Source organism: Bos javanicus, chromosome 8, assembly GCF_032452875.1.
Source record: "Bos javanicus breed banteng chromosome 8, ARS-OSU_banteng_1.0, whole genome shotgun sequence".
In the NCBI taxonomy this organism is placed as follows: domain Eukaryota; kingdom Metazoa; phylum Chordata; class Mammalia; order Artiodactyla; family Bovidae; genus Bos; species Bos javanicus.
Window position 1 is genome coordinate 23,361,751 of NC_083875.1, and position 19,122 is coordinate 23,380,872.

The 19,122-nt window shown below is 41.8% G+C and overlaps 2 protein-coding genes across 2 annotated transcripts; both read right to left on the bottom strand.

The window, feature by feature from the left end:
* Positions 1-407: 407 nt before the first annotated feature.
* On the bottom strand, positions 408-1,045 carry LOC133252516 (interferon omega-1-like). The gene has a single exon (XM_061425159.1). It carries the CDS (start codon positions 998-1,000, stop codon positions 440-442), a length of 561 nt encoding a protein of 186 aa, XP_061281143.1. The 5' UTR covers positions 1,001-1,045; the 3' UTR covers positions 408-439.
* An 8,858-nt stretch (positions 1,046-9,903) lies between these two features.
* On the bottom strand, positions 9,904-11,283 carry LOC133253383 (interferon alpha-B-like). The gene has a single exon (XM_061427028.1). It carries the CDS (start codon positions 10,683-10,685, stop codon positions 9,999-10,001), a length of 687 nt encoding a protein of 228 aa, XP_061283012.1. The 5' UTR covers positions 10,686-11,283; the 3' UTR covers positions 9,904-9,998.
* Between the last annotated feature and the right edge of the window lie 7,839 nt (positions 11,284-19,122).

A 19,122-nucleotide genomic window follows, 5' to 3' on the forward strand; every position in this document is an offset into this window, starting at 1 on the left:
TCACTTTCACTTTTCACTTTTCACTTTCATGCATTGGAGAAGGAAATGGCAACCCACTCCAGTGTTCTTGCCTGGAGAATCCCAGGGACAGGGGAGCCTGGTGGGCTGCCGTCCATGGGGTCGCACAGAGTCGGACACAACAGAAGTGACTTAGCAGCATAAATATGATGAGATAAAATAATGAATGAAAATATGTACATAAAGAAACATATAAATAACATCAGGGCAGTCATTGCTATGCACTGATTCCTGTGCAGCTGAGTACTTTTTATAACTACCTGCTTATTACTACTGAGAAAGTATTTTTGATTTAATTCAATAAATATTGTGGCTAAAGCAGAATTCAGAGTCTCTTAAATGGCTGCAGGTGAGTGTACAATGGTGATGTGGCATGTTAGTCAGTAAGAGTTATGTCAAGCTGACTTCAGATCTCCATCCATCATCTTAACCTTTCTTGCAAGCTGGCTGATGAAGAGAAGGATCTCATCATCTCCTCTCTGACAATTTCCCAGGCGCAGTCGCTGTATTCCTTCTCTTGCAGGTAGACATGGATGCTCTGGAAATACCTCTTCATGGCCAGTGTGGGGCCCATCCCTCCCAGGGCAGAGTTTTGCTCTCCCATCCCCTGCCCCAGGCAGGCGTCCAGGTCATCCAGCTGCTGATGGAGTCCAGTGAGGAGCTGCTCCAGGAGGGTGGTGTCCCAGGCAGCAGAGAAGCGCTCTGTGTGGAAGAGGTTGACGGTCTGCTGGAGCATCTCATGGACCACAGAGATGGCCTGGGCCTCCTGGAGCTGGCCGCCCTCCACTGTCTCCTGGGGGAAAGCGAAGTCTTTTCTGTCCTGCAGACAGAAGCGAGGAGAGAGCCTGCTCATTTGGCCCAGGAGCCTGAGGTTCTTCCTGCCAACCAGCACGTGGTTCTGAGACAGGTCACAGCCCAGGGATCCTCCTGGGCTGTAGCTGACCAGCACCAGGGCCATCAGTAGAGAGAGCATGACGGCCATGGGGAAGATGAGGCTGCTGCTGGGCTGGCTGAGACGGTGTCTGGTGGAACCTTGAGGTAGGTTCTCTGATGCCATGCTTTCTAGCAAGGCCATTAAATAGGGAACATGATAGTTTTCATTTTCTAGTCATTTCTGTGCACTTGTACTTCCTTTTTTGATTTTCATTTATGTATTCACAGTATGATCGAAGAAAATGTCATCAATCTAAACTATTAATTTTACCTACTTCCTAATAACTTCCAATGTACCCATCCAAATGGATATCTATCAATCAAATGAGAAAGGTCTTTGTCTTAAGTCAGAATTAATGGACATTTGTAATTATATACATTATTCCTCTTTGTCTCTAATGCATAAATGTTGGTCTCCTCTTATCCGTGAACACATCGGGAGCCCTGCTATTAGGCTCCTTTTTTCTCTCTTACTTTACATGGGAAGATAGCTCCCTCAGCTCTGTGGTTTCTGCATTTATTTAGGGGTTTACCAGATCACTCTGGCAATTAAGTTCTTCAAAACAAATGCTGAGTTTTCTTGAGTGTTTGATTTAGAGAAGAGGCTGATTATTATGACTCCATGAACTCCTCCCCTGTTTCTCCTCCTTCTGGAACACATTCCTGCAGGTCCATTTGGTTGTGCTTCAGGGAACCTGAGGTCAGGACTGTTACAGATATCATCACTTTTTTCCACCATTTTCTTACTGGAGACTTGTCGTCCTCACAGACTGGGCCAATACTCTCACCAGAATCCTGGTTCTTCTCAGAGAACATTGACAAGGAGACTCTCAATCCAGGATAATTGTATTTTCCCAGCAGCACCTCACTCACAAGGGAGAGATCACATGGAGCCACCCCCTGTCCTCTAGAGTGACAGAGTCCCTTCCTCCCCTTCTGGACTCCCTTTGAGGACAGGCTCACCACATCCTGTGGACTTGAAAATCTCCTTTCTGTGGAGGGCTTATTTGTTGGGAGAATAAATCATCTTCCTAAACCCCCGTCCTCTCCCCTGCAATCTTTATGTGAAGAACCTTAGTTCTCAGTGGTGACCTCCTCTTCTCCTGACCCATGTCCCCAGATGTCCAAAGTGTCAGCAGTGCTCAGATACTGAGAGCAAATATGTATTTGTGCAAGTTGGTAGAGGAATTTCCAACTGCAATTATTTTTCTTTTAGTAGATAAATATTATGTGCATTGCCAAGTATAGTTTTATTATTCAATCTTTTTACTTAAACTGTTCAAGACTTGTTCTGATCAGAGTTTCTGAGTTGGAAGAAGGAGATTCAGTGATGGTGTTGTCTCTCACTGGAAGCTTATGTCACAGAATCTAGTGAGTTATAGTCGTTCATTCAGGCAGTTGATTCCACTGGGCATCTCTGTTCCTCTGTTTCTTTCTCCCTCTGAGAATTCAGGATTGTGAGAGCGAGGCTACTCATTCAGGGAGAAATAGCCTTCTTTCCTTTCAGTTCAGTTCAGTTTAGTCACTCAGTCGTGTCCGACTTTTTGTGACCCCATGAATTGCAGCATGCCAGGCCTCCCTGTCCATCACCAATTCCCGGAGTTCACTCAGACTCATGTCCATCGAGTCAGTGATGCCATCCAGCCATCTCATCCTCTGTCCTCCCCTTCTCCTCCTGCCCCTAATCCCTCCCAGCATCAGAGTCTTTTCCAATGAGTCAACTCTTCACATGAGGTGGCCAAAGTACTGGAGTTTCAGCTTTAGCGTCATTCCTTCCAAAGAAATCCCAGGGCTGATGTCCTTCAGAATGGACTAGTTGGATCTCTTTGAAGTCCAAGGGACTCTCAAGAGTCTTCTCCAACACCACAGTTCAGAAGCATCAATTCTTCGGCGCTCAGCCTTCTTCACAGTCCAACTCTCACATCCATACATGACCACAGGAAAAACCATAGCCTTGACTAGATGAACCTTTGTTGGCAAAATAATGTCTCTGCTTTTCAATATGCTATCTAGGTTGGTCATAACTTTCCTTCCAAGGAGTAAGCGTCTTTTAATTTCATGGATGCAGGCACCACATGCAGTGATTTTGGAGCCCAGAAAAATAAAGTCTGACACTGTTTCCACTGTGTCCCCATCTATTTCCCATGAAGTGATGGGACCAGATGTCATGATCTTCTTTTTCTGAATGTTGAGCTTTAAGCCAACTTTTTCACTCTCCATTTTCACTTTCATCAAGAGGATTTTTAGTACCTCTTCACTTTCTGCCATTAGTGTGGTGTCATCTGCATATCTGAGGTTATTGATATTTCTCCCGTCAATCTTAATTCCAGCTTGTGCTTCTTGTACCCCAGCCTTTCTCATGATGTACTCTGCATATAAGTGAAATAAGCAGGGTGACAATATACAGCCTTGATGTACTCCTTTTCCTATTTGGAGCCAGTCTGTTGTTCCATGTCCAGTTCTAACTGTTGCTTCCTGATCTGCATATAGATTTCTCAAGAGGCAGGTCAGGTGGTCTGCTATCCCCATCTCTTTCAGAATTTTCCACAGTGTAATTTTTACTTAAAATTTCTACATTCTTTTAGTGACTTGGTGGTCAGGATTTGTCTTGCTGCTTCTGCTCTGGTTCCAATTCACGTTGAGGTAAGAACAATAAAGCAAAGAAAGGCAGAGGGGCTGTAGGTCTATCATTTCAAACTTTAGGTTTTTTTTTTTTCTTGTTGTTGTTTTCCTTTGACACTTCCCTGGAAAGAAAAAGTCCACAGTTGTTTTGTGGGCAAAGAGAAAACTAATATATTCTGAATGTCTGAAAGAAGGGAAGTGGTTTCCCCTGATGGAATGACTCATTCTGAGTTAGCAAATTCCATGCAGCACAGCTGGGGACGAGGCTGTGGCAGAGGGGAAGCATGAGGCCAGGATGAACAACACGGAGCTTGGGGCATGGCTGCTTCTGACAGAAGCTCAACAAAGGCCAAATCCTGGGTCAGTTGACTGCCCTTTGCTTTAGAAGATCAGCTATCTCAGTTTTCTTTCAATTAATCCATGTAGGATTAGTTTCAGGAGAGAAGAAAGAAGTCAACCCCACCACCTAACAAGAGGTGAACGACTAGATTGCCAGTTGCTAGAACATGAATCCTCTTTGGCAATGTCTTGGAGCCCAACCTTCTTGAGCATTTGCCTAGGTAACAAATCCGCCCAGGCAATGAGAAGATGCTTTGAGAAAAGCTAAAAGAAAGTGGAATTAAATGATTCCAAAAGACCCTGATCTTAATCAGGGAAATGGTAATTATGATATTAAAATAATCACTGAATTTTATTGCTTGCTACTAATGGAAAGATGCTTACTCCTTGGAAGGAAAGTTATGACCAACCTAGATAGCATATTGAAAAGCAGAGACATTACTTTGCCAACAAAGGTCCATCTAGTCAAGGCTATGGTTTTTCCTGTGGTCATGTATGGATGTGAGAGTTGGACTGTGAAGAAGGCTGAGCGCCAAGAATTGATGCTTCTGAACTGTGGTGTTGGAGAAGACTCTTGAGAAGTCCCTTGGACTGCAAGGACATCCAACCAGTCCATTCTGAAGGAGATCAGCCCTGGGATTTCTTTGGAAGGAATGATGCTAAAGCTGAAACTCCAGTACTTTGGCCACCTCATGCGAGAGTTGACTCATTGGAAAAGACTCTGATGCTGGAGGGATTAGGGGCAGGAGGAGAAGGGGAGGACAGAGGATGAGATGGCTGGATGACATCACTGACTCGATGGACATGAGTCTGAGTGAACTCCGGGAGATGGTGATGGACAGGGAGGCCTGGCATGCTGTGATTCATGGGGTCGCAAAGAGTCGGACAGGACTGAGTGACTGAACTGAACTGAACTGAATGGACTAGCCACTTTCCAAGTTCTTTAGAATTTTAACTGAATCCTCTCATTAACTCTTAGGTCACACTTACTTATAATCCTGGAGAAAAGTATAAATCTGGACAAATGAACTATTCCAATAGTAGCAAAGATTCAAGGGCAAACCTTGGGGTCTTTGATTTGTCTGGAGGATCCCATTAAAAAAATAAAAGGGTGAATATCAACATGATATTAAGGAACCAATGAAATAAATGAGGAGGAGAATGAGATGACAAAGACCCCTTAATCCATTTCAAATGCCAAAGGGCCACTATCTGTTGTTTTGTAGGGCCACAGGGTGTGGTCTGAAGTCAGCAGAACTAAGATTTAATTTAAATAGATGACATCACTATTAAGTAGTTAGAAGGGAATAGATTGTTCTGCCAGCTTAAAAAAAAAAGCAGGTGTTTGCTCATTGGCTAGTGGTTAGGATCCAGCACTTTCACTGCTGTGACCTGATTTCAATCCCTGGCTGGGGAAGTCCAATCACACAAGCCACGCAGAAGGAAGTCTAAGCTTTTATAAGTGGTTTCTTCAATGAAATATAGTGAAATAACTTTATTATCCCTATGAGAAGTGAGCCCTCTTTTCTATGTATTTTAAACTCTTGACCTTTCTTGTGAGTTTAAGTACAAAGAAAAAGCATCCAACAGTTTCTCGCCACATGAGCTCTGACGTTGCTCCTTCAGGATGATGATGAAAACATCTTTCCTCAGCAGGTTCTGCAGAATGAAGTCACTACTCACTGCAGTCCTGACCTCCAACACACCCTGATAGGAGTTCAGGATGGAGATCAGGAACGAGGTACTCTGTGCTCTGGGAAAACTGGCACAGCAAGTCAGCAGAGAGTTAGATAATTTCCAGAGGAAATTTATGAACCCAATTTTGCACCTTCTCATGGGTAGAAAAGCTCTAAAATCCTTCAGAGAGACATCTGTTCCTCCTGATTCTCAGCCACATTCTCCCAAGATGTGAGCTTATCTGCACGTCACCCCTTTACCACAATCACATGCATACTGACCTCCCCGACATCCGTGGAGCAGTCCCTTAGAGCAGAAGAGAGGCTGACCTCCAGACTGTAGTCCTCAGCAAGTCCTCCTGAAAAAATGAACTCCCACAGCCTGCTGTTCTCATTCTAAAGGAGGACACCTGCATTGCTCACCTCCAGTCCAGACGGGTCATCCTGGTGTCGAGTCCAGTGGAGAACTTCTGCTCCTTGTTTTCCAGCTACTGGTCAGGATGTGGCTGTTGAGGAGACCTGTGTGTGACAAAGAGGGAAAAACATATGTGCTTCCTAGACAGAAGCAGTGAAGATTTTTCTCCTTAGCAGGGAGAGACTGGCTTGACTTGTGAAGTAAGCTTCAATGCCTTATGTAGTTATCTTTTTTTTTTTATTTCTAGATCAACTTATTAAATATCATTAATAGTATAGAATTGACATTGAAAAGTTATTTAGAAAATAGTTTGTTAATAAAATGATACTTTTACCAGTAATAAAGGAATGTTTTTTACTTATTTTAGGACCCTAATCCTCAAGAAGGTTTCTACAGCTCTCAATGTACTTTAAATGTCCTCTGAGGAGCTTCCCTGGTGGCTCAGTGGTAAGGAATCCGCCTGCCAAGGTAGGTGACACATAGGACTACAAGTGGTCTAGAGGCTGTGAAGCCCGTGCACCACAGCCACTGAGCCTGTGGTCCAGACCCCGGGACCTTCACGACTGAAGCCCAAGTGCCCTAGAGCCCAAGCTCCTCCAGGAAAGAAGCTACTGCAATGAGAAGCCTATGCACCACCACTAGAGAGAAGCCCAGCTTTGGGCAAAAGTTCATGCAGCTATGAAGACCCAGTGCAGTGAAAAATGAATAAATAAATTAAATTATATAAAAAAATGCCCCTCTGACTTTACATGTAGCTATATGTGCTATGTGTCCCAACTGGGAAGAAGAGAAAGATGATTGATCCATCAATGTCCTCCTTCAAAATTGCCTACATTAAATACACTAATTTCCACAAAGATCTTTGTTACTTTGAGAAATTGCGATCTCCCAGTCTGCACATCGGAGAAGGCAATGGCACCTCACTCCAGTACTTTTGCCTAGAAAATCCCATGGATGGAGAAGCCTGATAGGCTGCACTCCATGGGGTCACTAGAGTCAGACACGACTGAGCGACTTCACTTCCACTTTTCACTTTCATGATTAGAGAAGGAAATGGCAACCACTCCAGTGTTCTTGCTTGGAGAATCCCAGGGACGGGAAGCCTGGTGGGCTGCCGTCTATGGGGTCGCACAGTTTCGGACACGACTGAAGCGACTTGGCAGCAGCAGCAGCAGTCTGCACATTACTGACATAAGTCCTGGGGGGATGGCTCTGTCCCACTGTTAATGAATGTTCTAAAGGCCTGCCTGTGACTCTTTTATTCAAGCTCGTTTGACTTTGTCTCTCAAAGATGCAAAGACATTATGGAGGAATTTAAGAACTTCGTGGATTGCCAGGAGCCGGCATATTGCATATTGAGTGCATATTGCATATTGAGTGCAGCACTTTCCACAGCATCATCTTTCAGGATCTGGAATAGCTCAACTGGAATTCTATCACTGCCAGGAGCCAGCGTGAGGAACTCTGCCCATGACAAAGGTCATGAGGAAGGAGGCTCGGCATACGCAAAGGTGGGATCGAGCTTCAGGAGTCCCCCTGGAAATTCTTGAGCATCTACCCCCAAAACCAGAGTCTGCCTACTTTCTGCTTTGTGCTTTCACCTACACCTCTGACTTTACGGGGGACTGTCCCCCACTACCTCTCTCTGAAAAAAGAGTTAGCTTACAGCTCCAGTTAATAATTCCTGGGTGTGACAGTGTTTCATCCTACAAACTCATTTGGAAATCCTCTAGCCTGCCTGAATAGGTTTTTCCGGCCACATGTGATTGTTCAGAGTCTCCCAACTGTGAGAGGCAGGAGATGTTCTAAACTGTCTAAACACAGATTCTTTTGAGTAGTTAAAAGATTGATTAGAAATTGTATTGGTGAAGGGATTTTCACTTGTTGGGCCAATGTTTGCTGCTAAGTTTCCATATCCCTTACCTGCTGTGTCCCTGGCAGTGTATTGATTAATATAACTGGTGTAAGTAGTAGCTTTAATGTTTGTAACCTGGGACCCTTGAGTTAATTCTTTTTCTTGTTATAGCCCACCACACCTTTGCTCTGTAGGAATGCAACTTTATCTAATGCTTTTGGAGGGTGGCTCCTGACCAATCACCTTTAGAGAAAAATAAGTTTTCTGAAGAAAGGATCTTAAAATGTTAACAGGCCTCCGGGCCAGAAGATGATGCAAATCACCTAAGCTTTTGCATATGATAAGTTTGCAGGAAGAAAGCCTGGCTTGCTGCATGACTCTAACCCTTCCCCCATTATCTTCTATGCATAACTTAAGGTATAAAAACTACTTTGGAAAATAAAGTGCGGGCCTTGTTCACCAAAACTTGGTCTCACCATGTCGTTCTTTCTCTCACCTTCTGGCTGAATTATTCAGCGTCTTTTTTCCACTAAATTTCCTCACTGAGCTATCCTTATTTCAGCCTCTTTTCTTCACTGAAATTTCCTCACTGAGCTATCCTCATTCTATTACTCTTTATATCCTTAATTAACATTTAATTAAGCAATTGTTTCCTGATCTTCGCCTACGCCATCTCTCCTTCGAATACCCTGGATCAGTCGGGGCTGGACTCCAGCAGTGGACTGCATTGTCCCCAGGTACATCTTGCTCTGCTCTGAGATCCCTTGCTGGGTCCTGAGGAGGAAATGTGTCTGGAGCTGTGACAGGAGTGGCCCTCTTGCCTCAGGGCAGCTCATCTGTGTGGTTCATGTCCTGAGGACCTGCCTCTGTTCCAGGGAACACTGTACACTTCTCTGTTCTCCTTCCGAGTACTCAAACTGCTGCTGACTTTCAACTCCAAGTTTCCTGCGCTTTGGGCTTTTTGAGCAAGTGAGACTCCTGACCCAGGCAAGCTCCTCCTAGTGCAATCAGCAAGTGGAAGATCCAGGTGGAGGCACAGAGGAGCCCCTGGAGACTCCACCATTGTTCACTGTGGTGCGGGGTTCCCTCTGTTTACTGTGTTTCTCTTTGAGGCGGGGCAGCCTGGACCTGCAGTGCTTGGCAGGCAGAGCAGGTGATCTCATAGGCACTCATAGGGGAGTGCCTGACAAATCTAGAAGTTTCACTCAGGTTCTGCTTTCAGTTGGTGGCTTTGCAGTCTTAAAGGAAAATGACAACCAGAAACCATAATGGAGAATGAAACAGCTATGTGAATGAAGAGGACACCTTCATGCAGAGTGAATGAGGAGAGCATGCTGGGAATTCCTACACCGGGAGGAAGTGAATGATTGTGATATTTGAGTGTAAAGATAAGATATTCACCTGACTTCTTGCCGACTGACCACCATCTCTTCAAGCATCTCTACCACTTTCCAGGGAAACAACTTCGACAACCAACGAGAGGCAGAAAGCCCTTCCCAAGAGTTCATCAAATCCTGAAGCATGAATTTTTTGGATCATTGCTTTTAGGTTACTTTTCTTTTGAAAAAATCAGAGTTACAAAATGTATTGGAGTAGTTATGATCACTTCAAGGTCCTCAGAGCAACAAACAACTTAGGTAGAGCTTGTGAGTTTTTACTTCTAATATCCAAATCCTAAAGAGGGGTCAAGGATTTACAAAATGCATTGTTTTAATCAAGGTGCCATTCAGGCTTGGTGTTTAGGGAAAAAACAAAGTAAGTTTTTTACACTAAGAATTTAATGAGTGAAAAAAAATCACAAACTAACTAAATACAAAATTACATTTTCCCATGAATACACATACATAATATTATATCAACAAGATCATTTAAATATTTATAAATAGATAAATAAATACTAAAAGAGATAAATAATGGTCCAGGTAGTGAATAAGTAAATAGATCAGCTTCGGCATCTGTGAGGACCAAGTGCCTGTAGAGTAGAACATAATGTCACTTAATATTCCAGGAAAAATTCGACAAATTGAATCAACTTCACTGCATGATAACAGCTGAAATGAGAGTCCTTGACATGGCAGCACAGGAGGAAGTGTAGTCTGTTGGTCCATGAGAATCATTTCCATATTGACCCAGGTGTGTGTCAGTCCTTTCTCCTGAATCTCTCCTGCAAGTTTGTTGAGGAAGAGAAGGCTCTCATGACTTGTGCTCTGACAACCTCCCAGGCACAAGGGCTGTGTCTCTTCTCTTGCAGATAGAGAGTGAGTCTGTGGAAGTATTTCCTCACAGCCAGGCTGGAGTCCTCGTTGAGTAGGGAAGCCCCTCGCAGCCCCTCCTCCTGCCTCAGACAGGCTTGCAGGTCAGTGAGCTGCTGATCCAGTGCAGCACGGAGCTTGTCCAGGAGGCTCTGGTCCCACGTGGTGGCCGAGCCCTCTGTGCTGAAGAGCTGGAAGGTGTGCTGGGTCACCTCGTGGAGCACAGAGATGGCTTGAGCCTTCTGCAACTGGCTGCCATGCAGCGCCTCCTGGGGGAATGCGAAGTCATTTCTGTCCTGCAGGCAGGAGGAAGGGGAGACCCTCCTCATTTGTCTCAGGAGCATCAGGACCCTCCTGTTGGCCAGGCTGTGGGTGTGAGGCAGGTGGCAGCCCAGAGAGCAGATGGCGTTGCAGCTGAGCAGCAGCAGGGCCAGGAGGAAGGACCAAGCTGGGGCCATCAGGGACCTTGCAGATGCTTGTGGCCTGGGGCGGTGGGTGACTCTGAACCTGCTCTCTAGATTCTCTGAAGACCTTCCTTCAGGCCTGTGTCTTAAGTAGGAGCCCATGGTTTCCATTTTCTGAAAGTTCCCTCTTGCTTTCTACTTTTGTTTTTGTTTTTCAGTTTGCACTCTCCAAATGGGTTAAGGCAGCATTTCTCAATCATTGTTTTTTTTTTTTCATGTTGTCCTTCTTTCTTCTGACCACAGAGCCTTTTTAGATATATTTTAGGTGCCCTGATTGTGAAATTTTGATAGCACAGATATACTGGGTATGTTTTTATGAATTCTATGGATAACTTTTCTCTGTACATAGAAAAAGGAAGTGTAAATATTACTCTTTGTATTCAATGTAGAGTTGAGAATTACATAAAATTTTAAGCTATAACTTAAATGTGAAAGCTACTGTTTTTTTTAATTTATTATTTTATTGAGGATAATTGCTTTACAGAATTTTGTTGTATTCTATCAAACCTCAACATTAATCAGTCATAGGTATACATATATCCCCTCCTTTTGAAACTCCCTCCCATCTTCCTCCCCATCCCACCCTTCTAGGTTGATACAGGGCCCCTGTTTGAGTTTCCAGAGCCATTCAGCAAATTCCCGTTGGCTATCTAATTTATATATGGTAATGTAAGTTTCCATGTTACTCTCTCCATACATCTCACCCTGTCCCCTCTCCCGGTGTCCATAAGTATATTCTCTAAGTCTGTTTCTCCATTCCGTTCAGTTCAGTTGCTCAGTCATGTTCAACTCTTTGCAACCCCATGAATTGCAGCACGCCAGGACTCCCTGTCCATCATTAACTCCTGGAGTTCATCCAAACTCTTGTCCATTGAGTCAGTGATGCCATCCAGCCATCTCATCCTCTGTCGTCCCCTTTTCCTCACGCCCCCAATCCCTCCCAGCATCAGAGTCTTTTCCAATGAGTCAACCCTTCATATGAGGTGTCCAAAGTATTGGAGTTTCAGCTTTAGCATCAGTCCTTCTAATGAATAACCAGGACTGATCTCCTTTAGAATGGACTGGTTGGATCTCCTTGCAGTCCAAGGGACTCTCAAGAGTCTTCTCCCACACCACAGTTCAAAAGCATCAATTCTTCAGTGCTCAGCTTTCTTCACAGTACGACTTTCACATCCATACAGGACCACAGGAAAAATCATAGCCTTGACTAGATGGACCTTCATTGGCAAAGTAATGTCTCTGCTTTTGAATATGCTATCTAGGTTGGTCATAACTTTCCTTCCAAGAGTAAGCATCTTTTAATTTCAAGGCTGCAATCCCCATCTGCAGTGATTTTGGAGCCCCCAAAAATAAAGTCTGACACTGTTTCTACTGTTTCCCCATCTATTTCCCATGAAGTGATGGGACCAGATGACATGATCTTCGTTTTCTGAATGTTGAGCTTTAAGCCAACTTTTTCACTTTCTTCTATCACTTTCATCAAGAGGCTCTTTAGTTCCTCTTCACTTTCTGCCACAAGGGTGGTGTCATCTGCATATCTGAGGTTATTGATATTTCTCCCAGCAATCTTGATTGCAGCTTGTGCTTCTTCCAGCCCAGCATTTATCATGATATACTCTGCATATAAGTTAAATAAGCAGGATGAGAATATACAGCCTTGACGTACTCCTTTTCCTATTTGGAACCAGTCTGTTGTTCCATGTCCAGTTCTAACTGTTGCTTCCTGACCTGCATGCAGGTTTCTCAAGAGGCAGGTCAGGTGGTCTGGTATTCCCATCTCTTTCAGAATTTTCTACAGTTTACTGTGATCCACACAGTCCAAGGCTTTGGCATAGTCAATAAAGCAGAAATAGATGTTTTTCTGGAACCTGTTTGCTTTTTCCATTGCTGCCTTACAAATAAATTCTTCAGTACCATTTTTCTGTATTCCTTATATGTGCATTAGAATATGATATTTAGCTTTCTCTTTCTGACTCACTTCATTCTGTATAACAGGTTCTAGGTTCATCCAGCTCATCAGAACTGACTCAAATTCGTTCCTTTTTATGGCTGAGTAATATTCCATTGTGTATATGTACAACAACTTCTTTATCCATTCATCTATTGATGGACATCTAGGTTGCTTCCATGTTCTAGCTGTTGTAAATAGTGCCGCAAGAAACAGTGGGATACATGTGTCTTTTCAATCCTGGTTTCCTCAGAGTATATGCTTAGGAGGGGGATTGCTGGGTCATATGGTAGTTTTATTCATAGTTTTTTAAGGAATCTCCATAGCATCCTCCATAGTGGCTGTATCAGTTTACATTCCCACCAACAGTGCAAGAGCTTTGCCTTTTCTCCACACCCTCTCCAGCATTTATTGTTTGTAGACTTTTTCATGATGGCCATTCTGACCTGTGTGAGGTGATATCTCATTGTGATTTGATTTGCATTTCTCTAATAATGAGCGATATTGAGCATCTTTTCATGTGTTTCTTAGCTACCTGTATGTCTTCTTTGGAGAAATGACTGTTTAGGTCTTTTTCCCATTTTTTGATTGGGTTGTTTGTTTTTCTAGCATTGAGTTGTATGAGCCGCTTGTATATTTTGGAAATTAATCGTTTTCAGTTCTTTCATTTGCTATTATTTTCTTCCATTCTGAGGGTTGTCATTTCACCTTTCTTATACTTTCCTTTGCTATACAAAAGCTTTTAAGTTTAATCAGGTCCCACCTGTTTACTTTTGGTTGATTTCCATTACTCTTGGAATTGGGTCATAGAGGATCTTGCTTTGATTTATGTCATCGAGTGTTCTGCCTCTAAGGACATCAAGTGTTTTCCTCTAAGAGTTTTATTGTTTCTGGTCTTATATTTAGGTCTTTAATCCATTTTCAGTTTATCTTTGTATGTTTTGGGGAAGTGTTCTAACTTCATTCTTTTATGTGTAGCTGTCCAGTTTTCCCAGCACCATTTATTGAAGAGGCTATTGGCCCTATTGTATATTCTTGCCTCCTTTTTCAAAAATAAGGTACCCATAGGTGCATGGGTTTATTTCTGGGCTTTCTATCTAGTTCCATGTGTCTATATTTCTGTTTTTGTGCCAGTAACATACTGTCTTGATGACTGTAGCTTTGTAGTGTAATCTAAGGTCAGGAAGGTTGATTCCTCCAGCTGCATTATTTTTTCTCAAGACTGCATTGACTATTCAGGGTCTTTGGGGTTTCCATATGAATTGTGAAATTTTTTGTTCTACTTCTGTGAAAAATTCCACTGGTGATTTGGTAGGGATCGCATTGAATCTGTTGATTGCATTTTGTAGTAGAGTCATTTTCACAATATTGATTCTTCCTACCCAGGAACATGGAATATCTCTCCATCTGTTTATGTCATCTTTGATTTCTTTCTTCAGTGTCTCATAATTTTCTGTGTAAAGTTCTTTTGTCTCCTTAGGTAGGTTTATTCCTAGGTATTTGATTCTTTTTGTTGCAATGGTGAATGGGATTGATTCCTTAATTTCTCTTTATGATTTTTCATTGTTAGTATATAGAAATGCAAGTGATTTCTATGTATTGATTTTGTATCCTGCAACCTTGCTAAATTCATTGATTAGCTCTAGTAATTTTCTAATACTATCTTTAGGGTTTTCTATGTACAGTAGCATGTCATCTGCAAATAGTGAGAGGTTTACTTCATCTTTTCCAATCTAGATTCCTTTATTTCCTTTTCTTCTGTGATCGCTGAGGCTAGGACTTCCAGAACTATGTTGAATAATGGTGGAGAAAGTGGACACCCTTGTTTTGTTCCTGATCTTAGGGGGCATGCTTTCAGCTTTTCACCATTGAAAATAACATTTCCTGTAGGTTTATCATATATGGCCTTCACTATGTTGAGGTAGGTTCCTTCTATGCCCATTTTTTGAAGAGGTTTAATCATAAATGGGTGCTGAATTTTGTCAAAGGCTTTTTCTGTGTCTTTTGAGATCATGTGGTTTTATTTTTCAATTTGTTGATGTGGTGTATCACATTGATTGATTTGTGTATATGGAAGAATCCTTGCATCCCTGGAATAAGCCCAAGTTGATCATGGTGTATGAGCTTTTTGATGTGTTGCTGAATTCTGTTTGCTAAAATTTTGTGGAGGATTTTTGCATCTATGTTCATCAGTGATACTGGCTGGTAGTTTTCTTTTTGTGTGTTGTCTTTGTCTGGTTTTGGTATCAGGGTGATGGTGGCCTTGTAGAATGAGTTTGGATGTGTTCTTTCCCCTGTAATTTTTTGAAAGAGTTTTAGAAGGATAGGCATTAGCTCTTCTCTAAATGTTTGATAGAATTCTCCTGTGAAGCCCTCTGGTCCTGGGTTTCTGTTTTTTGGGGAGATTTTTTTTTTTTTTTTAATCACACCTTCAATTTCAGTGCTTGTAATTGGGTTGTTCATAATTTCTATTTCTTCCTGGTACAGTCTTCGAAGATTGAACTTTTCTAAGAGCCTGTCCATTTCTTCCAGGTTATCCATTTTATTGCCATATAGTTGTTCATAATACTCTCTTATAATCCAATTATTTCTGCACTGTCTGTTGTAACCTCTCCTTTTTCATTTCTAATTTTGTTGATTCGATTCTTCTCTCTTTGTTTCTTGATGAGTCTGGCTTGTCAATTTTGTTTATTTTCTCAAAGAACCAGCTTTTAGTTTTATTAATCTTTAATATTCTTTCTTTCATTTCTTTTTCATTGATGTCTGCTCAGATCTTTGTGATTTCTTTCCTTCTACTAATTTTGGGGGTTTTTTGTACTTCTTTTTCCAGCTGTTTTCAGATTAAAGCTGGGTTGTCTATTCAATGATTTTCTTGTTTCTTGAGGTAAGATTGTATTGCAATAAACTTCCATCTTTGGACTGCTTTTGCTGCATCTCATAGGTTTTGAGTTGTATTTTCATTATTTGCTTCTAGAAAATTTTTTTATTTCCCTTTTGATTTCTTCAGTAATCTGTTGATTATTTAGAAATGTGTTGTATAATTTCCTTGTGTTTCTGTTTCTTACTTTTTTTTCCTTGTAATTAATATCTAGTCTCATAGTGTTGTGGTTGGAGAAGAAGCTTGATATGATTTCAATTTTCTTAAATTTACCAAGGGTTGATTTGTGACACAAGATCTGGTCTATCCTGGAGAATGTTCCATGTGCACTTGAGAAGAAGGTGTATTCTTCTTAATTTGGATGGAATGTCCTGAAGATATCAATGAGATCTGTCTCATCTAATGTATCGTTTTAAGACTTGTGTTTCCTTAGTAATTTTCTGTTTTGATGATCTCTCCATTGGTGTGAGTGGGGTATTAAAGTCCCCTACTGTTATTGTTTTCCTGTCAATTTCTCTTTTATGTCTGTTAGTGTTTGTCTTATGTATTGAGGTGCCCCTATGTTGGGTGCATAGATATTTACAATTGTTATGTCTTCCTCTTGGATTGATCCATTGATCGTTATGTAGTGTCCTTCCTTATCTCTTGTAATCTTTATTTTAAGGTCAGTTTTGTCTGATACGAGGATTGCTACTCCAGCTTTCTTTTGCTTCCCATGTGCATGGGTGCCGAGGTCCAGCCCCGGCTGATCCAGGGTATTTGAAGGGGAAACGGAGTCGGCGACTATTTACATATTTATCAAAGATATAAAGAGTAATAGAATGAGGATAGCTCAGTAGGAAAATTCAGTGGAGAAAAGAGGCTGAGTAGCTTGGTTTACGCGGGAGACCAATAAAACTTCAAGACAAGAAGTTTGCACCACTTACGTAGGCCGCAGGTGTCCTTCTGTTCTCCTGAAGGAGAGGAGACACTGAGGCCTCCCCGGTCGGATCTTAGAAGCCCAGGCATAATTAGTAAGCATGGTGGGTTCCGCGCTCCAGATGGAGACTCAGCTGGAAGTTAAAGGGAAGAATGACATGGGGAGACCAAGCGTTGGTGAGCAAGGCCCGTAGATTTATTTTCAACAGGGGCTTATATACCCTAAGTTACACATAGAGGATAATAGGGGATGCAAAGTCAGCAGTTTTTGATCCTTATCAAAAACCAGGGTTTCTTTCCTGCAAATTTATCGTATACAAATGGTTTAGGTGATTTACATCATCTTCTGGCCAGAAGGCCTATTAACATTTTATGACTCTTGACAAGGACTTATCAACAAAGACTTATTTTCTCTAAGAGTAATTATTTTAAGGTTTGGCGCCATCTTCCAAAGATAAAATTGCATTCCTATAGGGCGGATGTGTAATGGGTTTACAACAAAGGAAAGAATTTATTACCTTAAGGGTCTAAAGTTACTAACACCAAGGCCACTACTTACTTTTTCTACATACCAACTATATTAATTAATACACATTCAAGGATACAATTCAGGGGATGTGAAAACTTGGCAACAAGCATTGGCTCATCAATGAAATCCTTTACTAGTTTATTCTGACAGTTTCTATCTCTCTGAGAGGCTCTAAACTATTTGAATATCTTAAGCTTCCCGTGCCTCTGGGAGACTGTAAACAATCGGATGCATAGCTGCAGGAGTCCGGGTAAACTTGTCAGGCGAGTTAGAGAGCCATCTGAGGGGTTTGGATTTAAACACTCCTAATTGCCCAGGAACTTTATTAATTGGAGCTGTAAGTTAAGTCTTTGACAGAGAGAGCGAGATGGTGGTGGAGGACAGCCCCCAGTAAAGTCAGAGGTGAGAGCACAAAGCAATAAAGTAGGCAGACTCTGGTTTTTTGGGGGAAGATGCTCAAGAATATCCGGGGAGACTCCCGAGGCTTGATCCCGCCTTTGCATATGCCGAGCCTCCTTCCTCATGACCTTTGTCACGAGCGGAATGTCTCTCGCCGGCTCCCGGCACATGGGATATATTTTTGCATCCTCTCACTTTCAGTCTATGTGTGTGTTGAGGTCTGAAGTGGGTCTCTTGTAGACAATATATATATGGGTATTGTTTTTGTATCCATTCAGCCAGTCTGTATCTTTTGGTTGGAGCACTTAATCCATTTACATTCAAAGTAATTATTGATATATATGTTCCTATTGCCATTTTCTTAATTGTTGGGGGTTGATTTTATAGATCCTTTTCCTTCTGTTGTATTTCTTGACTATATAAGTCCATTTAACATTTGCTGTAAAGCTAGTTTGGTGGTACTGACTTCTCTTATCTTTTGCTTGTCTGAAAAGCTTTTTATTTCTCCATCAATTTTGAATGAGATCCTTGCCAGTGACAGTAGTCTTGGTTGTAGATTTTTCCCTTTCAGTCCTTTAAATATATCCTGCCATTCCCTTCTGGCCTGCAGAGTTTCTGCTGAAAGATCAGCTGTTAAGCATATGGGGTTTCCCTTGTATGTTACTTTCCCTTCTCCCTTGCTGCTTTTAATATTCTTTATTTGTGTTTAGTCTTTGTTAGTTTGATTGGTATGTGTCTTGGCGTGTTTCTCCTTGGGATTATCCTGTATGGGAATCGTGCTTCTTGGATTTGATTGACTATTTCCTTTTCCATGTTGGGGAAATTTTCAACTTTAATCTCTTCAAAATTTTTCTCATACCCTTTCTTTCTTTATGTTTTTCTGGGACCCCTTATAATTCAAATGTTGGTGCATTTAATATGGTCCCAGAGGTCTCTGAGACCATCTTCATTTCTTTTGATTCTTTTAACTTTATTCTGCTCTTCAGAAGTTATTTCCACCATTTTATCTTCCAGCTCACTGATTCGTTCTTCTGCTTCAAATAGTCTGCTATGGGGTCACAGAGTCGGACACAACTGCAGTGACTTAGCAGCAGCAGCAGCAGCAACAGCAGCAGCAGCAGCAGCAGAGTACTTTTAATTTTGGTAATTGTGTTGTTTGTCTCTGTATGCTTATTCTTTAATTCTTCTAGGTCTTTGTTAATGGATTCTTGTTTTCTCTCCATTTCGCTTTTAAGATTTTTGATCATCTTTACTATCATTATTCCGAATTCTTTTTCAGGTATTTTGCCTATTTCCTCTTCATTTGTTTGGACTTCTGTGTTTCTAGTTTGTTCTTTCATTTGTGTAGTATTTCTCCACCTTTTCATGACGATTTTTTTTTAACTTATTTTGTCTGAGGTCTCGTTTTCTCAGGTTTCAAGGTTGAATTCTTTCTTCCTTTTGGTTTCTGCTCTCCTAAGTTTGGTCCAATGGTTTGTGTAAGTTTCTTATAGGGTGAAATTTGTGCTCAGTTTTTGTTTGTTTTTCCTCTAAGTGGCAAGGCTGAGTGAGGTGGTAATCATGTCTGCTGATGATTGGGTTTGTATTTTTGCTTTGTTTGTTGTTTAGATGAGGTGTCCTGCACAGATTGCTACTGGTGATTGGGTGATGCTGGGTCTTGTATTCCAGTGCTTTCCTTTGTCTGAGTTCTCACTATTTGATACCCACTAGGGTTAGTTCTCTGGTAGTCTAGGGTCTTGGAGTGAGTGCTCCCACTCCAAAGGCTCAGGGCTTGATTTGTGGTCAGGAATAAAGATTCCACAAGTGGTTTGTTATGGCATTAAGTGAGATTAAAATGAATATCCAAAACGAGAAACCAAAGATGAATCCCAGACAA